The sequence below is a fragment of the Lipotes vexillifer genome, unplaced genomic scaffold (assembly GCF_000442215.2).
Source record: "Lipotes vexillifer unplaced genomic scaffold, Lipotes_vexillifer_v1.1 scaffold806, whole genome shotgun sequence".
Lineage (NCBI taxonomy): Eukaryota > Metazoa > Chordata > Mammalia > Artiodactyla > Lipotidae > Lipotes > Lipotes vexillifer.
The window spans coordinates 329237-344499 of record NW_006783439.1 but is presented as its reverse complement, the minus strand read 5'-3'; the positions used below and the strand labels follow the sequence as shown (position 1 = coordinate 344499).

The following is a 15263-nucleotide window of genomic DNA, read 5'->3' as shown; positions in this document are numbered from 1 at the left end:
TGCTGAATGTTTCTTTTTTTAATAAAAGTAGAGTGTTTTTGTTTCAGGGTTGCACTATTTTTTATAAGAATAATAATAGTTGTTTTGAAATTTTGTTTCCCAACTTAGTGTCTTTCCTCCAACTTGCCTTTTTTAGTTTGTTTTCTTTGGTTTCTATCTTTCGTGTTAGGGGATTACTTCGGATATCTAAGAATCCTTTGTTGCCTGTTGAAGGTGGGGGGAGGCTGCCAAAAAGCCAGCTGGAAGCTCCAAATTTTTGAGCAGGATTCCTCTGCTATGAACGCCAGTATCAGGTGATCGGACTTGGCTTTTGTGTTGGAGAACCTCTGGTGTCAGTTATTTAGCTCCTTCCTCTTGGAAAGATTATATTCTGTAGAGAAAAATTCATCTAATCTCCTGCTTGAGGTTGAAGATTTGACTGTCTGCCTGTGATTTAACAGTTAAGTGGGGGAAGAGGTCTGGAATTTTTACATATTCACTTAATGCCCCCTCTTTCCAGTACTGAATCCTACCCTTCAAATAACCTTCTGTCCCTGGAGATTTGTTGGTTTGCCCTTTTCAAAGAAAGCCTTCAGTATTATCCAGGGTGAGGGAGGGGTAGTTATCTTGTTCTGTAAATTAGGGCAGGGCTCTGGGCTGTCTGATGGCTTAGTTCTCTATATTTTAGCCCATTTTTATATCCTCACTTTCAGAGGTAAGTGGTAAATCAGGTTGGTTTTGGCTTTCTCCGCTGCTGGTTTTATTCTTCTTGGGCTTGCTAGGAAACGACTTGTCTTTCTGTTTCCAAGTTTCCCTAATTTTGTTGTATTATTTCTGCACCAATTTTTCCTCTTCCTTTAGCTTTCTTTAAAAAAAAAATTTTTTTTTTCCTTTAATTGTTTAAATGAGATTTCAGGAGGGAGTTAAATGTTGTTGCATGTGTTCAGTTGGCCACCTTTACCCAGGGGTAAACGTTAATTCATCTGTTTAATTATCACTGTACAACGGTACTGGATTCCAGCTATATCATAGATTCAGTAGGGTCTTCATAGCGACCCTAGCAGTGAACTTAACCATGGTTTACAATGTTATGTGTAGAAATATATTCAAAGATCTGTAACACCAGTTTTCAAATTATCTTCTCATTTAAAAGAGGGTAAAATGTATTTGTGTTGTCAAATAGTTACATGTTTTTCTCATCCCGTTAGATTACTTTTCTTCAGGGGGAATGATCATATGCTTCAAGTGCTTAGCACTGCTGCAAACCCAATCTCCAGCTACAAGTTATAGTTCATTGTCCATTTCCAAGGCAAAAGGGCGGATGTCCTAAGGAACTGTAACAGAATCATCTAGTACAGACCTTCATTTTACAGATGATAAAATCAGGGCTCAGAGTGATCGACTTGCTTCTAGGTCTGTGGAGTGTTCAGTGAAGCTATTTGGTACCCAAATCTACCCTAAGTATATGGTAAATTATTACAGCAGTTCTCAATTTTTTGATATCAGAACCTCATTATACTCTTAAAAATACCCTCTTATGCTTTTAAAAAGTATGTGTATTATATGTATATTGATATTTACGGTATTAGAATTTAAAACAAATTTTAAAAATACTTGTTCATTTGAAAATGGTAATAAACCCATTGCATGTCAACGTAACATTTTTTAAATGAAAAATGTATTTTCCAAAACAAAGAACAACTTTGAAGAGTGGCATTGTTTTATACTTTTGAAAATCTCTTTGATGTCGGCATAATAGAGGACACCTGAATTCCCTATCTGCTTCTGTCTGTGTTCAGTCTGTTGCCACATGTCGTTTTGGTAGAAGTGTAGGAAGTATATCAGGCCTCATCAAATATGTAGTTAAAAGGTGGTGGAACCTTTTCAGGTAATTGTGGATATTCTTTGCTACTATACCAAAACTTGGCAGGTGGTAATTTCTTAAAGATTAAGATTGCAGTGTGGAATCTGAAAGCATATCAGTGGACCTTACATGCTGTGTTACATAAAGTATATTGGTCTGTCTAGAACATTGAATGGATCTTTTATCCATGCCTAATTTTGTAACATGCATTGCTATTTGCAAAATATTGGTTTAGTGAGTTAAGCACATTTTCCAAGTGTTGACACACTTCATTATACAGTATTAAAAAGCACATTTGTTAATATCACCACAGTATCCTCAGGAAAGCCTTTTTAAGTATTGGGACATTGTCAAGTTCACAGTGGCAGATACATGCTTTCCAAAATTCTGATTTTTTCTTGAAAGCTCAAATTTTATCACTGGCAATAAACCTTGTCAGTTATTTTCCTAAAGTGACAAACTCATTTATTTTCAAGAAAATGCCATATTGTCAAGTCTGAATAACTATAATTTGTCACTGTTCTTTCAAGTAAAAGTGGCGTTTCATGATAGTTGTGCAAGAGCTTTTCCTGGTAAGCAGAGGAAGTGTTTATGTATACTTCCCATTTGTCAAATAGAATATTAAAAAGATGTATTCAAAGATTGAAATTTAATTAGGTATATCAGGACCAGCCCTAGGATGAAGTGAGTGAGGCAATTAGGGTACAAAATTTAAGAAGGCACTACTTGAAAGTGCCTTCTTAAATTTGGCACCCTACATGCCTTACTTGCACTCTGGTTCTGGCCCTGAGATGAATAATTTTTACTGTTCCATCAAGGACTTCTTAAGTGAAAGTGCATGGAAGTGAAGAATACACTGTTTAGCTTGGGGCCACTGTCTTGATTTGTGCTGAAGATAGAGAGTTTTGCCCTTTTCCTCTTTACACCATTGCTTTTGCATCATCATTGTAAATGTCAACAAAATGAAAAAAGTATTATTTACAAAATGTATTAGTATTATTTTAGTATTTTAGTATTATAACAAAATGACTTTAACATCACAGGCTCCTGGGTTCTCAAACCATCTTTGAGAACCACTGTATGTTCTATTATGCTTCATTACAGTATTTTGATAAATGTTTCTCATTGATTTATCTGTTTTAGTACATGGAACTTTAAAAATGAATGTCATTTAACTTATTAGCTAGGGAGATTAGTAATATTCTGAGAACTGCTTCTTTATGTCTTCCACAGGAGTTGACCGTCAACATTTAAGCTACTTTACTTGCACATTGAAATCATCTGGAGTACTTTAAAACCACTCTATGGGTCCCACTCCTAGAATTTGATTGGTTTGGGGTGCTGATTGGACATTGGTGTTTTCAAAAGCTCCCCAATTGATAACTGATATGCAGCCAGGGTTGAGAACTGCTGCTTTATGGAGGATTAACACTCTTTTGATCAGCTGTTTATGCAAGTGTTTTCTACATTATTTAAATAAAATGTAGTAAAAAAATAGTTTGAACACTGTTCCTGGGACAAAAGGAGATTAGATTATGATGCCAAGTAGTTTAAAAACAACTTGAGAGGGCTTCCCTGGTGGCGCAGTGGTTGAGAGTCAGCCTGCCGATGCAGGGGACACGGGTTTGTGCCCTGGTTTGGGAAGATCCCACATGCCGCGGAGCGGCTAGGTCTGTGAGCCCTGGCCGCTGAGCTTGCGCGTCAGGAGCCTGAGCTCCGCAATGGGAGAGGCCACGACAGTGAGGCCCGCGTACCCCAAAAAAAAAAAAAAAAAAAAAAAAAAAACAACTTGAGAAATAGCATACAGTTCTGTGAAAAAGTTTACTTAGGGAGAAATGTATTAGTGGTTTTTTTAAAATGGGGCTGATAATTCTGGTTGTATTATTGTAGCCTGTGATGGGTCACTTCTTAGTTCTCAGAAGTTCAATTTATAGTTAGTGTTTAAATATTCACCGTGTAGAAGACATTATATTAGTAATTGAGTAAAAATAATATGACCATTTCTTAGAAAATGAAGTTTAAAGGACTGCAAGCACATTTTTCAGGTGCTAATATTTTGTTTCATTTTTTTTCTTAGAATTAACAGTTAAATATAAATATGGTATTATTCAAAAGATTTTTCTCTTTGTTTCTTTTAGAATTAAAGTTGGGAGAACTGCTTCATGATAAGCTGTAAGTATTTGTGTCCTTTGAAATAGTGTAGTGTAATATTTCCATCTATTTTGTCTCCTGTGCAATAGTATTCCTTGAAATCTGAGTAATTTTACATTTCAAAGCTGTAAGAATAACACTGATTATATATTTTTAAACTTGGTCAGCTGTTTTGGGGCAGCTGACCTTAGTCATGATAGGAAGTGGTTGTACCTAGTGAAACTGTGACTTATGGTCATTCCTTGAGGGTAGATATACAGGATGTGGAATTTCTTGAGAAAAGGTATTGGTTGCATGTCGTATGTGATATGCTGGTTGATGACCAGAGGTAGGTGATTAAATGTCTAGATGAAAGTAGATTGAGAATCCCTAGAAAGGTAAATGAAAGGAAATTCTTGATTATATTTATATTCCCATAGATAGCCTCAGTTCCCATACTGCTGTGGCCAGACTCAATTTTCAAGGTTGGGAGTATGAAATTTTAAATTAGTAAGTAGACAAGATTGGACGTTTGTTAGGGGAAGTAGAAACTTGAAATTTAGTTCTTTTCAGACTTTAGTAACATCAGAATCATCAGAACGGTTTTAAAACACAGATTTCTGGAACCCAACCCCAGAGTTCCTTATTTAGTAGGTCTAGTGTGGGATCACAGAAGTTGCATTTCTCAAGTTCTCAGGTGAGATTGATGCTGCTGATCTAGGGACCACACTTTGAGAACCACTGTAGGTCATCATTTTGATGTCACAGGCAGTGATAGGAAGGATATAATGAAATCAAACCATAAGCTAATGCAGGAAAGAATGTGGCTCCTGACTGTGGAATAACATTTGAGAGAGGGCCGCTAGAGGGACATAGCCCTCTTCATTTCCCCAAGGTTTTAGACCCTGAGCCCAGGGATCATGATTGCCAGCAGCCTACCCTGGCCATCTATTAAATTTGTATCCTTTTAATCCATATTTTCTTTAACTGTCATTTCTTTTCCCCCTAGCATGTACGGTCTTCCAGCCTTCTATGTCATTTACTTATCTTTATTGTTTGTTTCCTTCCACTAGAACGTAAGCCCCATGAGACAGGCAAATTTGTTTTGCTCGCTCATGTATCTCAAGTGCCTAGAACAGTGCCTGGCACATAAGCAGGCACTCAGTATTTGTTGAATGTGTGGAATAGCTACTCTGGTTTCTGTAGCAATTTTACTAATAAAGCAAATACCTTATTTTTAAAAAAATTTTTTATTGGAGTATAACTGCTTTACATTGTTAGTGTCTGCTGTACAGTGAAGTACAATGAATCAGCTATATGTATACTTATATCCCCTCCCTCTTGAGCCTCCCTCCCACCCCCCACCCCACCTTTCTAGGTCATCACAGAGTACCGAGCTGAGCTTCCTGTGCTTTATAGCATGTTCCTGCTGGCTATTTTATGCATTGTAGTGTATATATGTCAATCCTAATCTCCCAATTTGTCCCACCCTTCTCTTCCCTGCCACCTGTGTCCACGTGTCCGTTCTGTACATCTGTGTCTCTGTTCCTGCCTTGCAAATAGGTTCATCTGTACCATTTTTCTAGATTCCACATATATGCATTAATATACAATATTTGTTTTTCTCTTTCTGCCTTACTTCACTCTGTATGACAGACTCTAGGTCCATCCACATCTCTACAAATGACCCAAATTCATTCCTTTTTATGACTGAGTAATATTCCATTGTATATATGTACCACATCTTCTTTATCCATTCGTCTGTTGTTGGACATTTAGGTTGTTTCCACGTCCTGGCTATTGTAAATAGTGCTGCAGTGAACATTGGGGTACATGTGTCCTTTTGAATGGTTTTCTCAGAGTATATGCCGAGTAGTGGGATTGCTGGGTCATATGGTAGACTTTATTGATCTAGGGTTTTAATTGTGCCATTAACAACTTTTCTTTAGTTGTTTTCATATAAGTAATAAACGGATACTTTGTTTTTAACAAATTTAAACATTAGAGATGAAACAGAACTTCTCATGACACCATCTCTCCAACACAATCTCTGTTCTTTGCCTGGAATTAGTCATTGTTAATAAGTCATCAGATTGTTATATGTCCTGGACCTATAAAAATATATATTCTTATATACGTGAATGAAATCTGTAAAACTAGTTAACTGTAAGTGGGGATATATAGTACAGTATTCAGCTTTGCCATTCTTTATGTAAGGGACTTGAGCATCTGTGGAGGCTCCTGGAGCTAACCCCCTGTGGATAGTGAGGATCGACTGTGTGTATTCTGCAAATTCCCCACCCCACACTTTCAGTATATCTTGGAGATCTTTCCATGTTAACTCCACCTTGTTCATTTTAACTGCTGCTTTTTATTTTATAAAACGACTGTACCATAATTTGTTCTGTGGTATCCCTATTGATGGACATTCAGATTGCAACATTTTTTGGTAACGTGGGAAAATTGAAAACATTTAATTTATACAAGCCTCTTTATACATGTGCAAATGATTTTTAGAAGCCTAGAAATCAAATGACTGGATTTTAATGGATTCAGCCAAATTTTTTCCCTCACAAAAGTCTTTATCAATTTACACTAACACCAACAGCATATGAGAGTACAAATTAAAAAAAAAAAAGTTTCCTTACTCCCCCCCACCCCCGCCAGAAACCAGCATCATTTTGTTTTGCATTACTTGATTACACTAGAATTTGAATAGCTTTTTACTTTTTTATTAATAGTTTATATTTTCTCTTCTGTTAATTATCCTTTCATGTCCTTTGCCTACTTTTCTTTGGATTATTTGCCTTTTCCTATTTGTATGAGTTAGTTATATATTCTGGATATTAACTTTTTCAAAATTACCTATATTAAAAATATTTCCCCTAGATAATTGTCAGTGTTTTAACTGACTGGTTTATTGCTACATATAAATTTTTAATATTTTACACAGTTGGAGTTATCAACTTTTTTCTTTGTAGCTTTGTAAATTATTAAAAGAGTTTTTGTTTGTTTGCTTATTTTAGGTTTAGAACTTAGATCTGCCTGGGGTTTGTTTTATTAAATTGCATAAATCAAAGATTTCACTTTTTCAGGATGGTTAGCCATTTGTCTTAATAGGATTTATTGACTAATACACTGTTTTTCCACTAATTTGAAATTCCACCTTTATCATATGTACTTCCTACAAAAACATGGCTTTGGATTGTTTTTTCTTCATCTGTGTATGCTAGAATGCTTTTAATTATTACAGGTTTATAGTGTCTTTGATATTTGGTGAATCCCTGTTCTTTTATTGCAAAGGTTCTTTTACATTTTTGCATATTTTCTCTTTTGGCTTGACAAGCTCATTGAAAAATACCATTTGGGTTTTGATTCGCAACATTGCATCAGATTTATAGATGAGAGTTTTCTTCAGTATGCTTATATTGTCAGAGTATCTTAAATTGAAGCATTAAGAGGTTTGATGGATTTCAGAGAGTGTCTCCTTAAAGCTCTTCTTTTTTTTTTTAATTGAATTATAGTTGATTTACAATGTCATGTTAATTTCTGCTGTACAGCAAAATGATTGTTATACATATATATATATTTTTTATGTCTCCTTTTCCATTATGGTTCATCATAGGACATCGAATATAGTTCTCTGTGCTATACAGTAGGACCTTGTTGTTTATCCATTCTCTATATAATAGTTTACATCTGCTAACCCCAACCTCCCACTGTATCCTTCCCCCAACCCCCTCCCCCTTGACAACCACAAGTGTGTTCTCTATGTCCATGAGTCTGTTTATGTTTTGTAGATAGGTTCATTTGTGTCATATTTTAGATTCCACATATAAGTGATATCATACAGTTTTTGTCTTTTTCTGTCTGACTTCACTTAGTATGGTAATGTCTAGGTCCGTCCATGTTGCTGCGAGTGGCATTATTTCATTCTTTTTTATGGATGAGTAGTATTCCATTTTATTTATGTACCACACCTTCTTTATCCATTCATCTGTCAGTGGACTTTTAGGCTGTTTCCATGTCTTGGCTGTTGTGTAATAGTGCTGCTGTGAACATAGGGGTACGTGTATCTTTCTGAATTAAAGTTTTGTCTGTGTATGCCCAGGAGTGGGATTGCTGGATCATGTGGTAATTCTATTTTTAGTTTTCTCAGGAACCTCCATACTCTTTTCCATAGTGGCTGTACCAACTTACATTCCCACCAACAGTGCAGGAGGGTTCCGTTCTCTCCACATTGCCTCTGGCATTTGTTATTTGTAGAGTTTTTAATGATGGGCATTCTGAGCAGTGTGAGGTGGCACCTCATTGTGGTTTTGATTTGCATTTCTTTAATTAGAGATGTTGAGCATCTTTTCATGTGCCTGCTGGCCATTTGTATTTCTTCTTTGGAGAAACGTCTGTGTAGGTCTTCTGCCCATTTTTCAATTGGGTTGGTTTTTGTTGTTGTTGTTGAGTTATATGAGCTGTTTATGTATTTTGGAAATTAAGCCCTTGTTGGTTGCATCATTTACAAATATTTTCTCCCATTCTGTAGGTTGTCTTTTCATTTTGTTTATGGTTTCTTTTGCTGTGCAAAAGCTTCTAAGTTTGATTAGGTCCGATTTGTTTATTTTTCTTGATGTCTTACTGCTGCTGCTTTTCTGAGAGAAATGATTTAATGTAATAAGGTAGGTGTCTTTATTTTCCTTGTAATCTAATGGCTTAGACTAAGCAAAATAGGAAGTCAGTAGCTTGATGGACAGTCACTTTCTTTTAGGTTTTTCTTTTCTCATATCTCAAAGATATACTAAGTAATCAGTCCACACTATCACAGCTATCTGCTTCTGTGGCTAATAAGCCACAAACACCAGACTATCAAAATTTCTGGATTTAATTTTTTTCTTATGTAATTGCCAAAACTTTGGGCATTATAGATGGTAACGTGCCAGGTTTTTAGACTTTCAAGATGTAAAGAAAATGAAAAAAATCTAAAAGTTACACTTGATAATGATTATTCCAAACATAACTTTCTAAGTGTTAAATAGTTTGAGAAAATTATTTAAAGAAGGCAAAATGAAATCCATTGTAGATCAGTTGATCTCCTTTTTTTCAAAAACTTCTAACTTTTTGAAGGAAGAACTAAAACAACTTCGGTTTTAATTCTTTTCTTGCCTCATAGTACATGTAAAATAATTTGAGTGACAAGTACATGGAAGAATTTTTATGTTAAAGGAAGATTATCTAATTGAAGTAGAAGTGATAGCAAGTTGGAAAGACCAAATACATAAAATAGGGTAGTTATTTAAAGTACTGTAATAATTTTTGTACCATTGTGGGAATCTGGGTAAGCTTATTAGTTCATAAACAATCTGTAGAGTCAATTTTTTTATTTGCAGATTTGGTCTTTTTGAAGCTATGTCTGCCATTGAAATGATGGATCCCAAGATGGATGCTGGCATGATTGGAAACCAAGTTAATCGAAAAGTTCTCAATTTTGAACAAGCTATCAAGGTAGTCACCATTGTGCCGTTTGTGTTTTCTTTTATTGTTTGTTATTCATATGTTAAAACATTTTGATTAATAACGGAAATCAAACTTAGTATGTTAAAGTGTAATTTTCTTAAATGTCTCAGGTATGTAAACAAGCGTTGGTTATCTTTCTCTTTCCATTGAAATTTTTATTGTTTAAGGTCTCCATTAAAAGCTTGCTCTAAATTTGTGTCTGTGCGCACTTTTTAAGTTAATTTTTGAAAGCGTTTGAGTATGTATTCACATACCTGGGTAATTGGCTTAGGGATTAAATTTTATGTATTAATATATTAAGTAAAATGCTTGTGGTAGTGAACTAGATGTTTAACTCAATGAGAATTGATTTAGAAGTTCATTCATAGTCGCCTCAGAGTTTAATTTTTGCATATTTTGTGAAGAAAGATTTGCTAAGTAAGTGGATAGTGTTAAAAAAAAATATGAGTAGTATAGTTAATTAGTTTAAGGGAAATATTTAAAACATTTTTTTTTCTTTGTAAGTAGTTTTATTTTCTTTGTGAGTAGTTTCAATTTATTAAAATGCTTCATACTTATTAATGTTTAAAACTAATTTGAACTGTGCTTTTAAAATGCTTGTTGGTTTGACTCTATTTTTTTTTTTTTCTTTCTGGCGATATGCGGGCCTCTCACTGTTGTGGCCTCTCCCGTTGAGGAGCACAGGCTCCAGACGCGCAGGCCCAGCGGCCATGGCTTACAGGCCCAGCCGCTCCGCAGCATGTGAGATCTTCCCGGACCAGGGCACGAACCTGTGTTCCCTGCATCAGCAGGCAGACTCTCAACCACTGAGCCACCAGGGAAGCCCTAACTCTATTTTTTTATAAAGGCCTTTATTCTGTTTCAAATTTGAGAGGCTTTGATTTTTCATATTGAAGACCCATTAAGATACATTATTTTTAAGAATACAGAGTTAATTTGGCACCTTAGTTTTATCAGGTGATGAGATAGTTTCCTTAGAATTGATACTTTAAAATATTTACTGTACATAGTAGCCATACATATTTTAAAAACTTATATGTCATATTTCCCCTTCTTTTTAGGATGACACCATTAAAATTAAAGACCTCACCTTGCCTGAATTGATAGGGATAATGGATACATGTTTTTGCTGTTTGGTAAGAGTTAAGATAACATGTTGGTTAATTTAAAAACTGTGACTTACTTGAATTTCAGTTTGAAAGTGTATACAACAATATTGAATATGAAATATATGTAATGCTTGGCCTAGTAAGATGTACATAAGATTAGCAGGCCAAGTTATGCTGTAGGAAACAGCATTTTATCTTTTCATCTGGGTGGTTTTAGGTTCTCATTTTCTGGAAGGATATTTTCTTTCCAAGGAAGATAATAATATACAGGCATTATCCAAAGTACCTTTTTTATTCTCAAGCTACCCAGGGAAACAAATCTGAAATTGGGAGGTTCCATTAATAAGCATGAAATTAAACCAAAGAGAATTTTGGATTTGCTTTGGATAAGTTTTTTTCCTAATCTAAAATATATTGAAGTAAACTGACCATTTTCTACTATGAAGAAAATTTTTTAGTGATTTATATATATATGCTGAATAGATTGTCTTCCCTGGATCATGTGGTTTAATTGTGGGAAAATTCTCATTTGTACAGCCCTTCTTTCTGCCCCCTTCTTTCTGACTGTCCCTTTCTTTTTTAAACTTGATATTAAATCATTGTCCTTAGAAATAATATAAAATTTCTTCATTTGTGCATCTAGTAAAATACTCATTGATTGCCAGTGTATATGAAGTACTTCTGTTATGTATTTTTTGTGTGTATTTTTCACTTAGGTCTTCGTTACTGCGAATAAATAAATTTAATTTATTTATTTTTGGCTGCATTGGGTCTTTGTTACTGCGTGTGGGCTTTCTCTAGTTATGGCGAGCGGGGGCTATTCTTCATTGCAGTGCGTGGTCTTCTCATCGTGGTGGCTTCTCTTGTTGCGGAGCACGGGCTCTAGGCATGTGGGCGTCAGTAGTCGTGGCATGTGTGCTCAGTAGTTGTGGCTCGCAGGCTCTAGAGGGCAGGCTCAGTAGTTGTGGCTCCCGGGCTCTAGAGGGCAGGCTCAGTAGTTGTGACGCATGGGCTTAGTTGCTCCGCAGCATGTGGGATCTTCCCGGACCAGGGCTTGAACCTGTGTCCCCTGCCCTGGCAGGCGGATTCTTAACCACTGCACCACCAGGGAAGTCCCTCACTTAGGTCTTACATCAGCTCTGTGAGCTATCTGGTATCACTCTTATCTATTTGCCTAGGGTTACTTTGCTAGTAGGGGGCATAACCAGAATCCTTATCCTGATTCTTCTTCCTCCAAAGCTGTCTGTTTCTCTCAGAGATGTTTTTATTACTCTTTAGCCATTTACTGTCCTAGTGGAATAGGATAAAAGGAGGCAAGGAGGAGAATTTTTGTCAAAGTTGAGGAACAATTCTGTGAGACTCGGGGCTGTGTCTAAGTTTGAACTGTAATAGGCAGATGGTTTTCAGTCTGGAAAGTCTTCTGCACACTAGTAACGCAAAATACACATCTTAATTAGAGCAGTTTTCATGTGCTTTTCTCATTTTGTAATGTAGCATTTTTTTTTTGCTCTATTGCAGAATTCTTGGACTTAGTGTAAGTTATAACTAAATAAACTTGGACAAATTATTTACACTCTCTGACTATTTCTTTATATGTAAGATGAGAAAAATACTGCCTTCCTCAAAGTGTTAGGAAAAAATGAGATAAGATATATGAAAATACCTAGCATAGTACTTAGATGTCATGATTACTCAGTTTTGGCTGCTGTTCTTCTAGCTTCTAGCACATGGTACTTGGCTCATTGTAGTCACTCAAAATAGTGTTGACTGATTATTTTTGTGTTTTAGAAAGATCCCTCTGAGTGGGGGTACTGAAGTAGAGGTGGGAGGCAGGGAAACAGTTGCATAGTTTCTTGTAGTAATCTAGGTGAGATGTGATGCACTTGACTGGGTTAGTAATAGTTGGGATGAAAAAGAAGAGTTGAATGAGTGGCTAAGAACCGGGTTAGCTATAAAGTTGTGAATTCCTTAATTTCATAGGTTTTTATTGACTACTTTGTAGAACTGATAGCTTTTGGATGTGATGTAAGAAGGCCCTGTAATTTCATTAATCTCCGAATATTTGCAAATAATTATATAAAAGAATGCTTCCCATATCTATTACTTTAAGGTAGTCATGTTTTTAATTCTTTAAAGACTTTAGTTAATGAAAGTGAATTCTAACTGTACTTTGTCTTTTCTGACCTTCCTTTTCATCATCTTTTAAATCTTGTGATTAATCATATTTATTTGGGCCTGGGGCACTCTGGCCTTTGACTGACTGTTGGATCAGACTTTTCAGACTCTGTATCACCTTAAACATGTGTATTGTTTTATTTCTTTATAGATAACATGGTTAGAAGGCCATTCCTTGGCACAGACAGTATTTACGTGCCTTTACATTCATAATCCAGACTTTATAGAAGATCCTGCCATGAAAGCTTTTGCTCTGGGTATCTTGAAAATCTGTGACATTGCAAGGGAAAAAGTAAATAAAGCTGCTGTTTTTGAAGAGGTAAGGTTTTGTAATACAAGAATTCCTGAAGCTCATTGACTACCTTATTCACTGTGAAGTATTTAAATGATTGTGTGATACGTATTTTTTTGTCAACATTTATAGTTAAAAATAGTTTTTTAAAGTAATATGCTGTTGATGTTTACAAATATATTGGCTAAAACAATCCAGTTTTCTCCCAGAAAGGACCTTCATCTTAATGTGTGTTCCTTTTGTCAGTACCATTCATTGAATATCCGTTATGTACAGACGTACTTTATTTTGGATTTTGTGGGGATTCACAAAGAAAATAGAAGAGATAGCCTCATCCCTCAGGTCTCTAATAACACAGAAGTTAATCTCAGTCTTTGGATAAGAGGGAGCTAAGGAAAACAAAGTTATGAAGAATAATTTAAAATATAAATGTTTTCTTCCACTTAGTTATAAGTACCTCAGCCTGAGGAAGTGTTGTGCATTTTAGACATAGAAAGATTTTTTTCTCCTTATCATAAAAAAAAGATTTCAGATACTGGTATTTTAAGGGGGGATGTGATAGCATTTGAAACTATCGATAAGTAATTATTTTTGTTTAATTCTTTCCCTTGTTGAAACTTTTTTTTTTTTCACACTGTTACTGATACAGAATAAATATCTTAGGCTTCAGCAATGGTTCAGTGTAAAGCTTTTCTAAATTTATATTATGTATATGAGAATAATGAAATATATGCCTAATGTGATTTTCACATTTGAATGTGTGGCTTATGAGTTGTTTTTGAAATACTGTGTACTTCTTATACACTCATTGGTTATTTAGCTACATATTTGAATTGATATGGATGTCATTATGGAAAGTCTTATCCATTTGGATGGAATTTTTTAAAAGATTAGTTTGAGTTAAAAAGTGAGAAGAGTCATACAAATTATTTTAAGTACATTCTCAAAGTATACCCAAAAAGACATAAAAAATCAGTGGGACAGAAAAAGGATTTTTTAACCAAATAGTACTGGAACAATGAGTTAGTACCCTTGAAAATTACTTCATCAGCATTTTACATCTGCCTTAGTCCATTTAGGCTGCCATAACAGCATACCTTAGACTGGGTAGCTTATAAACAATAATTTATTTTCCATAGTCTGGAAGCTAAGAAGTGTAAGATCAAGGCAACAGCAGATTTGGTGCCTGGTGAGGGCCTGATTCCTGGTTCATCTTTGCACTGTGGCCTCACATGGCAGAAGGAGGGGTGGGGAGCTCTCTGGAGTCTCTTTTATAAGGACACTAATCCCATGTATGAGGGCCCCAGCCTCATGACCTGATCACCTCCTAAAGGCTCCATCTCCCAGTACCATCACATTGAAGGTTAGGTTTCAACATACAAAATTTGATGGGACACATTCAGTCTGTTTATTGCAGTTGATTGATATGTCTTGTCTCCGTCTATAGGTTCCCCCTCTTTTTTATTTTTTTTTAAGCCTTGCGACTTTTTGTTAAACAACTCTGTGGGTTCCTCCCAAAGGTCTCACCTCCAAATACTATCACATTGGGCGTTAGAATTTCACATATGAATTTGGGAGTGTGGGGGGACAAAAACATTCAGTTTATAACAACATCAAAGTAAATTGTAGATAGAAAAAATATTTCAGGTGTAAAAAGTTATTTAAAAACCGGAAGACAGTTTATGGAAATAAAATGGCCATTAAACATAAGATGCTTAACCTCACTTTAGAAATGCAAATTAAAACTGTGAGATACCATGTTCTACCCGTAACAGGCACTCACATTGTGTGTGTGTGTGTGTGTGTGTGTGTGTGTGTGTGTGTGTGTGTGTGTGTGTGTAGGATATGAATAGTCATTGTTTCCCTCTTTTTAATCTTTAAAAAAAAAGTTTATTTGGAAATATTTTCCAAATAATAGCAGTTACAGTAACTGCACAAAGAACACCCAGATTCACCTGCTATTAACCTAGTATCTCATTTGTTTTTTCAGTTTTTCTTTCATGCATGTATGTATATATGTATTTTTTTCCTGAATCATTGCAGAGTAAGTTGTGTACATTATGATCTTCCCTGAGACACATCAGTATGCACCTTGTAAGGAAAACGGCACTCTCATACACAACTACAGCACAGTTCTCAACCTCAATAAATCTATAATACCAATCCATTACCCATGTTCCATTTCTATCAGTTGACTCAGTAATGT

The 15263-nt window shown here is 35.5% G+C and overlaps 1 protein-coding gene across 3 annotated transcripts in view; it reads left to right on the top strand.

Moving 5' to 3' along the window:
* Nucleotides 1–15263, top strand: part of NAA35 (N-alpha-acetyltransferase 35, NatC auxiliary subunit) — a 96406-nt gene that overhangs the window by 2834 nt on the left and 78309 nt on the right. For all 3 annotated transcript variants that reach the window (XM_007456110.1, XM_007456111.1, XM_007456112.1), the window contains exons 3-6: nucleotides 3982–4015; nucleotides 9355–9469; nucleotides 10543–10617; nucleotides 12917–13084. In XM_007456110.1, the coding sequence (XP_007456172.1) occupies nucleotides 3982–4015; nucleotides 9355–9469; nucleotides 10543–10617; nucleotides 12917–13084 (392 nt within the window). The remainder of the gene's footprint in view (nucleotides 1–3981; nucleotides 4016–9354; nucleotides 9470–10542; nucleotides 10618–12916; nucleotides 13085–15263) is intronic.